The 17,091-nt window shown below is 40.1% G+C and overlaps 1 protein-coding gene and 1 non-coding gene across 2 annotated transcripts; both read left to right on the top strand.

Annotated features, from left to right (window-relative positions):
* Positions 1-1,597: 1,597 nt before the first annotated feature.
* LOC145103016 (uncharacterized) lies at positions 1,598-4,762 on the top strand. Its single transcript, XM_079040551.1, has 6 exons — positions 1,598-1,932; positions 2,032-2,164; positions 2,966-3,069; positions 3,163-3,307; positions 3,411-3,551; positions 3,646-4,762. The coding sequence occupies exons 1-6, from the start codon at positions 1,892-1,894 to the stop codon at positions 4,588-4,590; spliced, it is 1,509 nt and encodes a 502-aa protein (XP_078896677.1). The 5' UTR covers positions 1,598-1,891; the 3' UTR covers positions 4,591-4,762.
* A 198-nt stretch (positions 4,763-4,960) lies between these two features.
* TRNAE-CUC (transfer RNA glutamic acid (anticodon CUC)) lies at positions 4,961-5,033 on the top strand. Its single transcript has one exon. It is a non-coding gene; the product is annotated as a tRNA-Glu (tRNA).
* The last annotated feature ends 12,058 nt before the right edge of the window (positions 5,034-17,091 follow it).

Below are 17,091 nucleotides of genomic sequence, written 5' to 3' on the forward strand. Positions count from 1 at the left end.
AAATGAACCCTAAACTTGTAAATCGTAGAAGAGGGAGATTCGGATTGGAGAAGCAAGCTCGGATCGAACCCAAATCTTCTCCATCGATGACTGAGACGAAAAGGGGATCACATTCCAGGAGGTGTTTGAGATGGTTTTCAGGGACTAATTTCGTGGCAGTTCTAGGCGGTTTTCATGAAGGTGAGTTTCAAAAATGGTTTTTGGTATTCAACATCAGGTTTGATTGTTAGGTGGTAGCATTTGAAGGCAACCATTTTCGAGGGTGGTGGCAGCAACGATTGTTGTTTTCGGTGGTGTAGAGGTTAGAAACGGGTGGTGTGGAGGTTGGGCTCCTTGATGGGCGACCGATGTTCCAGGTGAAGTGGTTCATGGTGAAGGTGGTGTTTAGGAAAAAAATGGTTGATGGTTCTGTGAATAAGGGAGGCTACAAAAGAAAACCACAAGACCAACGAGCAATATTTACAAACCATATGGACCAAATTCGTAAACGTTTCCATAATTGTCCCTCCATACAACTTTTGGCAGAACCAATAGTGTAATTTTCTCTATTAACTACATGGAATGAGAGATGATTTGTACACAATAATTTTTCTCCATACATAACAACTGGTGCTTTAAAATGTTGTACTGTACAATTCAATCATGCATAAATTATTATGTATGGCAAAAAACTGTTGTATACGAATCATTTCCCATATGTAATTTCTCCTTGCAATTTGTTGGAGATTTGGTCATTAATTTGGAAAGACATAAGTTACATAAATGTCATTGTCCCAAGTGCCAGCTAAATGCATGGAGCCATGACATATACTTCCTATCTTTTAAGTTTTAACTAGACAATTGGCATACGATTCCTGATTGTTTTCCAAAAATAACTTCCTTTAACATCATCCATGTTTTGATCCAACCTATTTTAATTCGAAAAAAAAAAATCTTTAGCAAATATCTCTATCGCATTGTCAAAAATATACATATGTTTTCTAGAGTTATAACATTTAAAATTTTCAGATATCGTCATATCACTATTTTCTGGTCATACAAACACTATCCCAAATAAAATGTATCAGAAAAATTATCTTGTTGTTTTTTAAGAACGATAATCATACAATATCAAAAGATTTTACACAAAATATATAGAGAAACCAATCTCTAATGGAAATGTGGAAAATATACATATGTTTTTAAATGATTTAGAAACCGATAATCATAAATAATTTACCGAATAACGTCATCGGTTTATAAAATAACAAACAAATATATAATGTTATCCGGCAAATTAAAATATGAAAATTCGCAATTAAAAAATATAAAATAAAAAGTACGGGTACTCGACGGTTTATTTGCCGGTGTTTTCTGGGTATTATTGTCATTTCGGCAAAAAGCTGTTCCGACGTGGCAACCCACTCCGTTAGTATATTCGGCGGAGAAAACATCTCGTGTCATACACGCACCATGTTATCGGTGTCCCACTATCTCACAAACTCATCTCAGCCGTTGATCTTGCAGAAAAAAAGGGTCATATTCTGTTTGACATGGTCCCATCGTTGAAACTTATGGACAAATATTGAATTGTCCAGCTCACCTGATTTCACTCACCCCCTTCATCCTCTTCGTTACAAAATCTGCGTATATACATTCAAATATCGATAAGAAAATATATTTCCAACATCTGTGTGTATCATATATATCTGTATGCGATATTCTCTTGGATTTCTGAATCAAATTCGTTTTATCCTTCTCCATTCTGATTCATTGGTTGATATTATTGCTGCTTGCGAACCTAGATTCTCGCTGCAATGGCGGTCGTTTGAAGGTTTTGATCGCAGTTTTTGATAATCGTTCGTCTGGAGTTACAAAAGTAAGGGTTTGAGGAATTAATAGAAACGCAAACATGTTTGACGCAATATTAAGAAGCAAGTTTTACTCGAAATGGTAAGCAATTCTCTCACGGAGTTATTTTTTTGTGATTTTTCTCGTTCAAATCTGTTCGTATTTGATTTGTTTTCGTGTATTGTTTGTTTGCGATATCAGCAAGTCAGAAATCAAGATGACAAGAAGGAGAATTGAGATTATAAAGAGAAAGAGGAACGCAATGCAGAAGTTTCTGAGGAACGATGTTGCTGATCTTCTTAAGAACGGACTTGATTCCAATGCCTATGGCAGGGTAATTACTTCTTTAACTTTCTTGATCTTCTTGTATTCTCTTTTTAGTTTGAAGATAAAAATGGATTGATGTAATTAATTTAAGGTTTATGACAATCAGCACCATTGAATACAATCATCCTCTGTTAATGCACCATTTGACTTTTGATACAACATAAATAGATTGATTTCACATCCGAAGAGTTTGTGGCTGTTTGATTTTAGAAATTTTAGAACATGGCATTAACTTGCATCTGATAGGAGTCTTGATTGCATAAACAAGCATTTATTCGGATACTTGATTGTGTAAGAGATGTTTTGCTATTTCTAAAAAGCATATAATTCAAGGATGATAGCGTAAGAACAGCTGGGAATATATGTGTACCATACTTGACAAGAATTATGATTCCATTAAATTATGTCTAAGGTATAAAAATATGTATTTGTGGGTCCAAAATGTGAATTTATCTATCTGTTTGATTTCATTAGGATGATGACCTCTTTAGTATGATAAAAACTGATTTATCAACATAAAACATTAGATTAAATTTGGATGTAGATTAGGCAGGTTTATGACTAAGGTTCATGTGACAACTTAGATATATAAATTGATCATTTATGCCTTTTACTAATGAAACTCTACTTTTAAAGATTCTTTTATTCTCAAAAGACTTCTATTCAAATATTAAATGTAAGCATTTAAACTTTTAGGTTGTGATGTGATTGAGTTCTTTAAAGATCCTTTTATTCTCTAAATAATCTCAAAAAGACTTCTCTTTAAAGATTCTTTTGTTCTAATGAAAACTTTACTTGATGGAAACAGGTTGAACAGTTATATGTTGACCAAAATCTGTCATCATGTTATGAATTTGTCGAACAATCATGCCTGCTCATTCTAAATCATCTCTCAGCCATGGATAAGCAAAAGTAAACTAGTAAACTTTTTCAAATTTATTACTTATAAAGGTTCATGTAATATTAAAAAAAAAATTTAACAAATTAATTCTTCATGATCTATAGGGAATGCCCAGAGGAATGCAAGGAATCTATCTCAACTTTGATGTTTGCTGCTGCAAGATTTGCCGATTTGCCAGAATTGCGTGAACTCAGAAGTTTATTTGCTGAAAGATATGGAAATTCTCTTGAACCTTATGTCAACAAAGAGGTGCTTACTACATCTACATAATCAAAAACATGTTTTTTTTTTTTTTTTTATTAATTCTTTTGATCAAGTAAAAGTAAAAGGGAAAGAATTATGTTGTTATTAGTTTGTGAAGAACTTGAAGGCAGAGACTCCTAGTGAGGACATAAAGCAGGTAATGATGCTAGAGATTACACTGGAATATGGTATAGAATGGGTTCCAAAGGCTTCAGAACATAAATTATACAAACCACCTCAGTTTGTACAGGTAAACCATTTTCTGATTTTCTTCTAACTGTTAAACATTATTGTTATTATATTTTTTAAGAAAATTAATAAGACATATGTTTTGGTTTTTGCAGGATTCGTGTGAAAATGTGAATGAAAGAAACAAACAATTACCTAAACTTCATCATCAAAATGGGGTTGAAACAACAGAAAAGAAGCAAAGTAAAGTTGCAAAAAAGGAGCATACAGTTGAAAATGAATTCCCATACAAATACAAATCTTGGGCTGAAGCTGAAGTTGAAACGAAAAATAACAATAAGCAGAGGACTGGAAACAGTTTGCCTTACAAGTCAAGGGGTGAAGTTGTAAAGAAAGAGAAAGAGGAGGAGGTGAAAGTCAAACATTCCCCTTATTGGTCAAGTACAAGTAGTAGTAGTAGAAGTAGTTGTTCCACAATTAGCCAAGATGATAATAGTAGCAGCAGCAGTAGTAGTAGTGCTTCTGAGGATGGAGGAGGAGTTTATGATGCATCAAAATCATCATTGCCTCCTTACTTGAAACCAGATAAGTATACCCAAAGTGCTTCTAAGGGTACATGTACATTAAGGTCAGTGGGCCCTCCTTACGTTAAAACAGAAGCGGCAACGAATTCAAATGCTACACTTATTACACCTCCTAAGCAGCAGCCATCAGTACCAAGATCAATGAGGGTTCGAAGACCATTACAGGCAGTGTCAGGCTCTCATGGCCACAATGAAATTTCAAAAGAAACACCAACATCCAAAGTTTCATATGATGATGAAGAAGAGGAAGAGAATAATAAAAGAATCAGGGAGAGAAAGACGTTGAACAAATTAGGTTGTGATTTTAGACAATCAGCTCATGCTCCGACACGGATAACTTCACTTCCTGTTGAGGTGGAATCTTTGGAAACAGAGGAAACTAAAAAAGGGCTTGCGAGGGCAGTTACGGATTTGAGTCAAGGCCATGGACATGGACATGTGCATCCTAAACTTCCTGATTATGATGATTTTGTAGCAAGATTAGCGGCTTTTAGAGCCACCAATACTACTTCATAGTCCATACAAGTTTTGTGTAGATTGGTTTGGTTATGTGATATGTGTAATGTGTTTGTTGGTGGGTCAATTAGTATCAGCGTCTTGCTGTTGACTTTGCTAGGATTAGAGAGTTGTAATACTACGATGTTCAAACTGTTACGAGTATATGAAATTTATTAATTTTTCAGCTGCATATGGTATATGGATCCGAAGTTCGAAACTTGTCACAGTTAAACTTTAAAACTATTTGACCCACCAACGAACCCCAAAAGTAGCGTTTATTAAAAAGATTAAAACAACTTGATCCGATATAGACAAATATAAAACAATATATTATCAAAAGCAGGATTACTTAAAGTCATAATGCTTCTGCGTGGCTTTCAATCAACAATCCGTTGTAGTCTAGTTGGTTAGGATACTCGGCTCTCACCCGAGAGACCCGGGTTCAAGTCCCGGCAACGGAATTTTTTTTTATTTCGACTCATATTTGAGCTATTAACAAACAGCATGCACATCAAGCAAAATGTTTTTACACCTATTTTTCTCCCAATTTGATTTATAAAAATATTAGAAAGGAATAGCTTGTGTCCCAAGGTTGGCTAATGATGGAAGGGTGTGTTCCTAGAAGATTATGAAGAAAAAGACAAGACATGTGTACCAATCAACTATAATAAATGATGAGATATCATGTGTTCTTAGGATGAAATTTTCAAGATAAAGAATCGTCGCATGTTCCATGTTGGCCTGGTCTTGAAACCAGATATATGCATCTGCATCATTCATATTATAAGCAAATACTGAATTTTCTTATGGTTAATTTACCTTTAATTATTGTTGTTATTGTTGGCATATATATAACTCACCAAAACCGTCTCACATGCACTCCCAGGTGATACATGTAATAGCAAGGTACGTGCAGCGAGTGTACTATTTATTGAAGCAAGAACAACTTTTTGTGCTAACATATATAACATATGTAGATATTTGATCTTGCAATGAGAGTGAGTCTCGTGGTTGAGATGAATATTTTCCAAGATGTGTAGATATCATTGCAGGATTTAGATGGCTAATACACTTAATTGTTTTGTACTTTTGTTAGTAACACTAGATGTCACTCATAAATTGAATGTTATGTGTTGTTAGTAGTATTACCTCATATATTAACTTAATAGATTCATTCTTATTATTTTAGTTAGGTTGTAAATACACGTTTGCCATGAATATGTTTTTTTAAAGGTAATCCAAATGTCCATTTGTTGTTATGAGGTGTTATAGTTTGCCATTTTCGACGTAACGTTACAATCATTACTTTAAAAAAAGACTGAGAAAAGGTTCATCAATACTTTGATTAAAATATTATACGTAGTTTTTGTAAAACCAACTACTTTTTTCTAAACAATTTGTAAAACCAACTACTTTTTTCTAAACAATTATATATCACGGGTTTGTACTTTAGTAATTATAAATAATACCAATTTTAATCATTAATCTGACTATTTATTTATATTCTTTTCGCCATGACTTCAATAATCTAATATTACAAACCACAAACAAATAGCTCCGTGATTGAGTGATTGTTGAAAGCCTTCTAACCTATTATGAAGCAACTTTTGCATATAGAAGACGTAGTTTAAATTTAACATAATCTTAAAACGCATACTTCAAAGTTAATATTCAAGACCCTATATTATATGGTTTATACTATTTTCCGATGAAAACATATCTCTATGGTTTATACTATTTTCCGATGAAAACATATCTCTCGTTAGACAAGTATACATACACAATGCAACATAACCTGGAAACACAATATTACACGGGCCGAGCCCAATGGACTAAAATACAATATACACAAATACGAACACCTTAACATCCCCCGAGGCCAGAGTTGCATATTGGTGGTCCCAAACAAGTCTTGAAATGGTCCGGTCTTTTTGAGGTCGGTCTCAGAACGGACCGGTCATTTTCTCAGAACGGACCGGTCTTTTTGATTCTTGTCTCTCAGTCTTCCATGCGCATTTTTTGGTTTGATTTATGGGTTTTTTTTGTTCGGTTTCAGTATTTTTCGATTCTTTTGTTTTAGTTTCGAGTTTTTTTCATTAACAAATATGAGATTATCACCAAAATGATAAATTAAGATTTATTAAAAGTGATAATTTAAATTTAATAAAAGAAAAAAATGAAATAAATTAGATAGTTTCTGATAAAAAAAGTGTATAATTAACACAAAAATTATATATTTATAAAGTTTGGTTATGGTTTTTTTTTTCCAGATCGGTCTCGTTCAATCTCGGACCGGTCTGGTCTTTTTTTTTTTTGACCGGTCTCGGAACGGTTCGATCTTTTCGGATCGGTCCAGGATGGTCCTATTGATTTAGGAGTTGTTGCAACACTGGTTGTTGACGGTTGTTAGCGAGGTACGAGCAGGAGAGTGGCAGGTCTCGAGCCGATCTTTTTTCGGTCCGGTCTCGTTTTAAACCGGTTCAGTCTCGGTCTTTTTTTGGGTCCGAGACCGGCCTTTTTGTGCAGGTCTACCCCAACCCCCATAGTCGAAATATGGGTAATTGGCCGAGTCTCTTTGTGAAGATCTACATTGTGTACCGAGATGAAGACCGCACATGTAAAATCCATATATATATATATATATATATATATATATATATATATATATATATATATATATATATATATATATATATATATAGGGAAAAGTTCAATAGAGAACCATAATTATGGGTTCTTCAAGGAATCAAATCTTTTTTTCAATTTATAGAACTTATTCTTTATCGAAAAAAAAATCTAAAAATATCTAAATTCATATATTAACATTGTGAAAGTGAAAAATATTTTTCGGATTCACCGTGTGAATTTTCAAAGATTCACATTGTGAACTTGACGTAAAAAAATATAAAAAAAAAATCGAATTTTATATCATTGGAAAAAGGATAAAAAGTTATGAATTTCTGTATTTTTAGTTTTTTTTTTTGATAAAAAATAAGTTCTAAAAGATGAAAAAAAGATTGGTTCCTGGTTAATTATGGTTCTCTATTGAATATCACCCTATATATATATATATATATATATATATATATATATATATATATATATATATATATATATATATATATATATATATATATATATATATATATATATATATGGCCCATACCAATTTTTTCCGGGACAAAGTGGATATCAATCTTAATGTGTTTCGTACATTGATGTTAAACTGGATTGGTAGAAAGATAAACAACACTTGCATTGTCACAATACACTATTGTAACATTGGTAACAAAGAAGTGGATATTGGGTAGCATAGGCACCTAAATACACAAAGATGCATATAGATAGGATGACGTTGGAAAAGGCAGACATATATGGTTTCGTTTTCAATAGAAGTTGATGGAATGATAATGAGGAGATGATTTGCAATGTTAAGAGCTTCAACCCATAACTCAGGTGGAAGATGGGAGGGGAACATAAGAGTGTGCATGACATTATTTATGGTGCAAAGCATTCGTTCAGACATGTAACACCATGTTATGAATCGTTTCCTAATGCGGGGCGGTGACCCGAAGATCAGGTATCATAAGGCTTAGGGCCTTTGGAAAAGAGGGATTTAGACCCATTTGGGTGTTGGTAATGTAAGTTAGATGATCTGGGAGTCCAGTTGGTGATTTAGAGCCCAAGGGTATACCTATAAAGTGGCAGTTTAGGCTTTTATGGAAATTGTATTCTTTTTTCGGGAAGTTTCAAAGAAAGGATGAGTTGATAGAAGTGTAGAGCTTCTTGTCACCTTTTCGTGGATATAATGTAACGACCCAATTTTCACGACTAAAAATTTTCTTTTAAAACATTACTAAAACCACATTTATAAAGACCGTATCATAAGTCATAACATAATTTCATAATATTAATTCCAAACATAACTTATTATCAGAGTAAAACATTCCCAGACTAACTGACTATGGTGTGTGCATTGCAACGTCTCCGAGCTCCTCTTTTAAAAACTGAGTACCTGAAACCAAAAACTGAAACCGTAAGCACGAAGCTTAGTGATCTCCCCCAAACTACCACATACCATACAATAACATATAAAGCACATACTGGGCCTTGCCCGCTGCATCGGACCAAAGTCTGAAAACTGCATCGGGCCGAAGCCCGGACTAACTGGGGCCTTGCCCCCTGCATCGGACCGAAGTCCGGAAACTGCATCGGGCCGGAACCCGGACTAACTGGGACCTTGTCCCCTGCATCGAACCGAAGTCCGGAAACTGCATCGGGCCGAAGCCCGGACTAACTGGGACCTTGTCCTCTACATCGGACCGAGTGCCGGAACTGACTGATCATAGCATAGCATAAACACATATCAACTAGTATAAACACATATACTGCATCGGACTGAAGCCCGAAACATATAACACATACTCATGCTTGAATCACACAGACACCAAGCATACTGAACTACTGCGTCGGACCGAAGTCTGGAACTACTGCTAACTAAACAGGCCGGCATTGTGGCCTTAGACCCGTTCCTACTGAAAGGAAACTCACATGAACTGCTGAGCTCTGCTGATAACCCTCTGGCTGCCAACCGACAACCCTTTGAGCCGCTACTCCTCTAGCTCTCCGAACTACCAATATCAATATGACACTTAGTCTGACAGTCCTCCAAAAGTCAACTAAGTCAACTCTGGTCAAAGTCAAAGTCCTGGTTACAGTCAACCTTCCAGGTTGACCCTACTCGCCGAGTCAGCCTACTGACTCGCCGAGTTCATGAGATCAGAAACCTCCTCCCTTCTCAACTCGACTCGCAGAGTCAGACCATGACTCGCCGAGTCTACTGATTTCCGAGTCTTGACCTGTCCAACTCATTGGGTCCCCGCTCAACTCACTGATCCGAGTCTTAACTCGAAGGGTTTGGGGTTTCACGACATGACTCGCCGAGTCCAAGAACAGGCTCGCCGAGTTCAAGGCAATCTTCAACAGACTCGCCGAGTTGTTCTTCCAACTCGTCGAGTTCCTGCCTATCTTCATCCAACTCGCCGAGTCCACCCATGTGACTCGCCGAGTTGCTACGCGATTTAAGTTTGATATCTAGCCTGACTCGCTGAGTCATCTCCCAGACTCACCGAGTCCATACATGCATTTCCATAATTTCGAGTCACAGAGCTTCTCCTTTGCTCCAAACAATAGATCTGGGTTCCTAGAGTCCATTAGCAACATAAAGTTGCTAACTTTACGTGCTTCTTGCCTCATAATACCAAAAACCAAGCTAGAGAGGAACTCAACTCATGGGGAAAGGCTTTTGCATAGCAACTAACATGGCTTTCTGCATTTTCGATCCAAAAAGAGCTTAGATCTGGAGTCTCAGTTCCAGATCTAGCTTATGCACCAATTTCTCATCACATACTCTCAAAGAAACCTTAAAACTCCATGAAAGATGGATCTAGAAAGGAGAAAGCCAAGGATAACGATTCATTACCTCCAAATGCTTTAAAAAGTTCCACCAACTCTGGATCCAAGGCCTCCTCTTGCACCACTATGAATCTCTTCTCTTCCAAGCTCCAAATTACTTCACCAAGGGTAGATCTTGCTCCAAAAACGATTTTGGTGGCTAGGGTTTGGGGTTCTGGACTATAGGGGCCGCAAATGAGCCCTAGGGAAGAGAATAAGATGCTTAAATAGGGTACCAAGTGTCGGAATTAGGGTTTCCCAACCCAGACCAGACTCGCCGAGTCCACTTGCCGACTCTCCGAGTCGGTCACTTACTTTACACCCGGATCCCGCTCCGACTCGCCGAGTTCCTCCCTGGACTCGACGAGTCAACCCTCTTTAACTTAGGGTTTTTCCTTTCCTTTCTTGACCTTTCTGATTTCGGGTGTTACAACTCTCCCCCACTTAAACTAAACTTCGTCCTCGAAGTTCTCTATGGTCAACTGACCTGCAATCCGCATCAACACCCTTGCCTGGTGACTTTAACCCTTTTTTCCATCACTCCAGCCACTCTCAGTGCTGGTCACTATTGTTGGTACATACTGAATTCTTCTCTTTTCCATAATTTCCTTAACATTACTTCCTCCGACTGAAAATTTTGTTGCCCCTCATCCGCCTACCGGATGCACTGAGACCGCCCTGGTCCAACTAATATGCCGATATCTGAGTTACCGGACTCCCACCGGTCACTACACCCCATCGCAACCTACTAGTTGCTTCCAGCGACTTCTGAAGATACTTCGATTATCTATAACTGTTCTATCCACTCTGTCGCTCATACTGAAACGATGTTGTTGGAACCAGCCTGCTTATCTCCCATCTGATTACTCAACTCCTACTAACTCAAGCCTTCCATCTTGAAAGAAAAGCTACCTGCCTAACTATCCTTACATATCACTTATACTTGGCAGAAGGCTCAACTGATCCTGCTGAGAGGGACTTGCCATTTCCAAATCAACCAACTATACCGTCAGCACTTGCATTCCAACACACATACTAATACTGACCATCACACTGCAACTATCCGAAACACTAAACTGCCTACAACACTGAACTGCCTGATACACTGAACTACCTAAAACACTGAACTGCCTGAAACACTGAATTGCCTGAAACACTGAACTGCCTAAAACACTAAACTGACTGAAACATTGAACTGCCTGAAACACTGAACTAAAACACTAAACCACCTGAAACACTGAACTGACTGAAACACTGAACTGTCTGAAACACTGAACTGCCTGAAACACTGAACTGACTGAAACACTGAACTGCCTTATAGCTACTTCCCAAATATCTCGAGACCTTCCTGGTCTCTAATCATTCGTCGGTTATCTGCAACACCAAGTTCCAACTCAGCTGTGGAGTCCAAGGACTCCTTACTTTGTCACTCCCACGACTTCTGAACGAAATCATTCTCTGGAACTAGTTTCCACTAGTTCTCCTGTCACTGCGGCCCTGACATCATTAGATCCAAGACTAAAAATGATGGCTCCCAGACTAGCGGTAGCCCTTAACATACGCGAAACCAAGCGGTCCACTACTTCCCTAATCTCATAATTGAGGTGACGATCTATTGCCAAATCGTCGACTTAACCATAACTGAACCATTTGGGAAATCCGAAATCTAACCCGTGGATTCCCATATCCTCACTGTTGCACCCGAACTGGTGGGTACTACTGCTTTCCCCGCGTCCAACAACGCGCTCATGCTGCCTACCAATCTGATAAAGGCCACGGCTACACCTGCGGACTTACAACTCTCTAATACTATCTGGCTGCTAGTGAATGCTACGGCTACCCCCGTAGACTTACAACACTCCACTACTATCTGACTGCTAGTGAATGCTACGGCTACCCCCGCAGACTTACAACACTCTACTACTATCTGACTGCTAGTGAATGCTACAGCTACCCCCGCAGACTTACAACACTCTACTACTACCTGACTGCTAGTGAATGCTACGGCTACCCCCGTAGACTTATAACACTACTACTACTATCTGACTGCTAGTGAATGCTACGGCTACCCCCGCAGACTTACAACACTACTACTATCTGACTGCTTTACTAACCTACTATTCCGAGGACATCCTGACTATCCCTAGTCCTGCTAGCGATCCCTCATTCTGATTTCTCAAAACCAGTCCTCATTCATCGAATACTGCATCAACCTCGACATCTTATATCCTTGATATACTTCACGTTTCGTCGAGGAAGTCTTCGGCTTGGTTCCTAAACCAACTGTCTACTAATCCGGATACATGAAACTATTGTTGGGAAGTTTCCAAACTCCCAACTCCTGAATCTACACAACCCTGCATGCTGTCTCTGCCACTGGCTACTAACACGGAATCATCTCTTGCTAACCGTTCTCAAGATCCTCATTCCGACTCACTAGATTCCTACAGGCGATCCTCCAATTCTGGATTCCCAACCAGCTACTAACCATCTCAATTTCATGAACTAACTGTTGGCAAGTTCCTCAAACTCCCAATCCTGAACTCCTCAATACATCCATCGATGTGCTACTATCTTTTCTTCTTAGAGGCCGCGTACTCATTTTGGGTCTACGTGCTCTTATCCCTGTATACTCGGAGGGTTCTCCCCCACTTGGATCCGGCTAACTCCTCACTGCTCACTGGTCGAAAGGATTCCCCAACCTTCCTTCCATGAAAAGGGGTAATCCGCTGCCCGCCTACGTTTACCTCTGTTGGTGCTCCAACTAACCCTTACCGGGTCCGAACCATTCCTGCTTAACTAACTGAGCACTCTTCAATCCTTCACTGTATCTACTTAGTGATTGCATCCTGAGAACTTACGTTTAGGGTGAACATCTCTAACCCACTTCCTTACCGACCGCTAGCTACTCCATTAAAAGCTCTGGATTGTCACTACTGAGAATATAACTGATCATTACCCGACTAACACCTTCCGCAAGTAGTGAGGCACTACTGAATCTTACACATACATGTTACAGTCGCCGCATCTGAAGTAACCTGATCTAGAGGGAACGACCTCCAATTCACCATTCTAATCCCAATGTATGCAAATGGCATATAACTTAACCATAGGCAGGTAATATAATACCCCAACACATATGCTTATTGATATCAATGCAGCAACATAACAATAATATCATGAATAATAATTGTCAGGTTGGTAAAAGATACGTACCCCCAATATCCAGTGCTGCCTGAATCCTTGTTGAAATCATCCGGAATACTCTGCTCCGAGCCGTGGGCGCCCTTGCCCGACCCCGGCAACCGTTGGTGGTACTCGAAGTCACAGGAGCAGGAGCTATCACCTGCTCTGTTGTATACAAACTCGGACAGTGGGACTTCTTGTGGCCCCTCCGACTGCAATGGAAACATATTGGGTCAAGTTCCTGGGTGATGGTAACAGTACAATCTCTGCTAAAATGGTCAATCCGGCCGTACTTGAAACATCCAGCATCGCCACCACTTCTACGTCTGCACGCACCCTTGTGCGTCCTACCACACTTTCTGCATCGACTGTGGCTCTAATAGTCCCTCGTTCTCAAATCCGACCCCTTGGGCCTCTTGCCCGAACATGTGGCTACCTGAGTCTCACCCGTTTTCCTCTTCCCTTCCGACTCACTGCCCGTCTCTCGCTCCTGCGTTACCTTTTCGACCCCATCCATCGTCTGAACAACAGCTATCTGATCCTGGAGCTTCGCGGTCAACCTATCAGTGATCCTCCCGACCATGTCGGGCAGATCCTCGCAAATGGCTCGCGAGACCTCCTCAACTATCCAATCATGCAGAGGTATCTCTTGGAGACAGGGTGCCCTACTCACTCCTGTCCCCTGATGGCAAAACTAGAAATGGGATCTCCCTCCCTGATGGATCCCTGATCTCCATAAGCATCGGGCTCTAGACGAGCCCCAATCTGCCCTGAAACTATCCCGGCCCTAAAGGCCTCAAGATGACTGTCCATAAGCTCCACAATGACCTCTCTAACCGAGCCGAAAATTAATGGAGTCTGATCAATGATGTTGCTCATAATCTCTGCGGAAATGAAATCCCTCATCTGATCATCAAGCTGCCCGGCTCCAGAGTCGGAGCCAGACCCCTCCCCGGTACCTGAACCGCTAACTGGTAACTCATGCAATGTCACCATGCTGAAAATATAACACTTCCCGATCAATATACACACCACTGCTGAGGGATCTCTCACACACTTTACAATTTCCCTGGTCTTGTCTCGGCCCCTCTTGACTCGAGTACGGATCCTCTGCTTTCAGTAGTACAGGCCCATACTACCTTCCACATCTATCCGTACTTTCCTCAAGAGTTACCTCAACTCCACCAAGTCACTCTCCTGCTACTGATCTCTGCTACTACCTTCCTAGGCTTGCCCTAGGGAACCTCTGACTCCACCCAAACCAGTCCTCAGCTGCTGAAGGCCTCCTTGTAATGCCCATTAGCCACCACCTGAATACCATCACATGCAATGAGGCTCGGATAATCCTTCGAGTAAAAGACTCGTCCCTACAATGGTTAGACTCATACGAGAGCTGCGTAGTAGGGCCAAATCCAGCACTCTGAGATTATTCAACCCTGATCACTTGTGATGTGACGTATTCACCTAATGGCTAACTCCCATCACTCAGAGTCCTACAAAGCACAAAGCAAGCAGCATTCGGATAAAGGGAACATACTCATGCGAAACTATTCTCATTACGAGAGACTGTACTAGCATACAATGCTAATCTCATACTAGCAGGCATAACCTACACAGGCTATCCCAACTCTTTCTACTCAATACTAGCATGCAATTCTTATCAAGCTAAAACACATAAAGCAGGCACATAAGGCATCCTCCTAGATCCTTAGTCCTATACTAGCATGTTGTTCTACTGAAACTGAAACTGAACTGATCTGAAACTGAAACTGAAACTAATAATCATAAACTTGTATAGGTAATTTGGGAGTACTTACTTGAGCTCGGCTGATTGCACGTACCACACCTTTTTTCTCTTTTCAAAGTTCTTTTCTTTCTAAAAATTTCTTATCGCTTTTTCTAAAACTCTTTTCTTTCCTCAAAAATTCTTTTCGAAAATGTTTTTCTTTTGAAAACCTTTTTTTTCGTTTCCTTAGTTTGAGTCCAGACACACTCTCAAGTATGTCCGAATCCCTCAAACCAAGGCTCTGATACCAACTTGTAACGACCCAATTTTCACGACTAAAAATTTTCTTTTAAAACATTACTAAAACCACATTTATAAAGACCGTATCATAAGTCATAACATAATTTCATAATATTAATTCCAAACATAACTTATTATCAGAGTAAAACATTCCCAGGCTAACTGACTATGGTGTGTGCATTGAAACGTCTCCGAGCTCCTCTTTTGAAAACTGAGTACCTGAAACCAAAAACAGAAACCGTAAGCACGAAGCTTAGTGAGCTCCCCCAAACTACCACATACCATACAATAACATATAAAGCACATACTGGGCCTTGCCCGCTGCATCGGACCAAAGTCCGGAAACTGCATCGGGCCGAAGCCCGGACTAACTGGGGCCTTGCCCCCTACATCGGACCGAAGTCCGGAAACTGCATCGGGCCGGAACCCGGACTAACTGGGACCTTGTCCCCTGCATCGGACCGAAGTCCGGAAATTGCATCGGGCCGAAGCCTGGACTAACTGGGACCTTGTCCCCTACATCGGACCGATTTTCGGAACTGACTGATCATAGCATAGCATAAACACATATCAACTAGTATAAACACATATATTGCATACTGCATCGGACTGAAGTCCAAAACATATAACACATACACATGCTTGAATCACAGAGACACCAAGCATAGTGAACTACTGCGTCGGACCGAAGTCCGGAACTACTGCTAACTAAACAGGCCGGCATTGTGGCCTTAGACCCGTTCCTACTGAAAGGAAACTCACATGAACTGCTGAGCTCTGCTGATAACCCTCTGGCTGCCAACCGACAACCCTCTGAGCCGCTGCTCCTCTAGCTCTCCGAACTACCAATATCAATATGACACTTAGTCTGACAGTCCTCCAAAAGTCAACTAAGTCAACTCTGGTCAAAGTCAAAGTCCTGGTCACAGTCAACCTTCCAGGTTGACCCTACTCACCGAGTCAGCCTACTGACTCGCCGAGTTCATGAGCTCAGAAACCTCCTCCATTCTCAACTCGACTCGCCGAGTCAGACCATGACTTGCCGAGTCTACTGATTTCCGAGTCTTGACCTGTCCAACTCACTGGGTCCCCACTCAACTCACTGATCCGAGTCTTAACTCGAAGGGTTTGGGGTTTCGCGACTTGACTCACCGAGTTCAAGGCAATCTTCAACAGACTCGTCGAGTTGTTCTTCCAACTCGTCGAGTTCCTGCCTATCTTCATCCAACTCGCCGAGTCCACCCATGTGACTCGCCGAGTTGCTACGCGATTTAAGTCTGATATCTAGCCTGACTCGCTGAGTTATCTCCCAGACTCACCGAGTCCATACATGCATTTCCATAATTTCGAGTCACAGAGCTTCTCCTTTGCTCCAAACAATAGATCTGGGTTCCTAGAGTCCATTAGCAACATAAAGTTGCTAACTTTACATGCTTCTTGCCTCATAATACCAAAAACCAAGCTAGAGAGGAACTCAACTCATGGGGAAAGGCTTTTGCATTGCAACTAACATGGCTTTCTGCATTTTCGATCCAAAAAGAGCTCAGATCTGGAGTCTCAATTCCAGATCTAGCTTATGCACCAATTTCTCATCACATACTCTCAAAGAAACCCTAAAACTCCATGAAAGATGGATCTAGAAAGGAGAAAGCCAAGGATAACGATTCATTACCTCCAAATGCTTTAAAAAGTTCCACCAACTCTGGATCCAAGGCCTCCTCTTGCACCACTATGAATCTCTTCTCTTCCAAGCTCCAAATTACTTCACCAAGGGTAGATCTTGCTCCAAAAACGATTTTGGTGGCTAGGGTTTGGGGTTCTGGACTATAGGGGCCGCAAATGAGCCCTAGGGA

The sequence above is a fragment of the Lactuca serriola genome, chromosome 4 (assembly GCF_051521515.1).
Source record: "Lactuca serriola cultivar US96UC23 chromosome 4, Lser_US96UC23_V15, whole genome shotgun sequence".
In the NCBI taxonomy this organism is placed as follows: domain Eukaryota; kingdom Viridiplantae; phylum Streptophyta; class Magnoliopsida; order Asterales; family Asteraceae; genus Lactuca; species Lactuca serriola.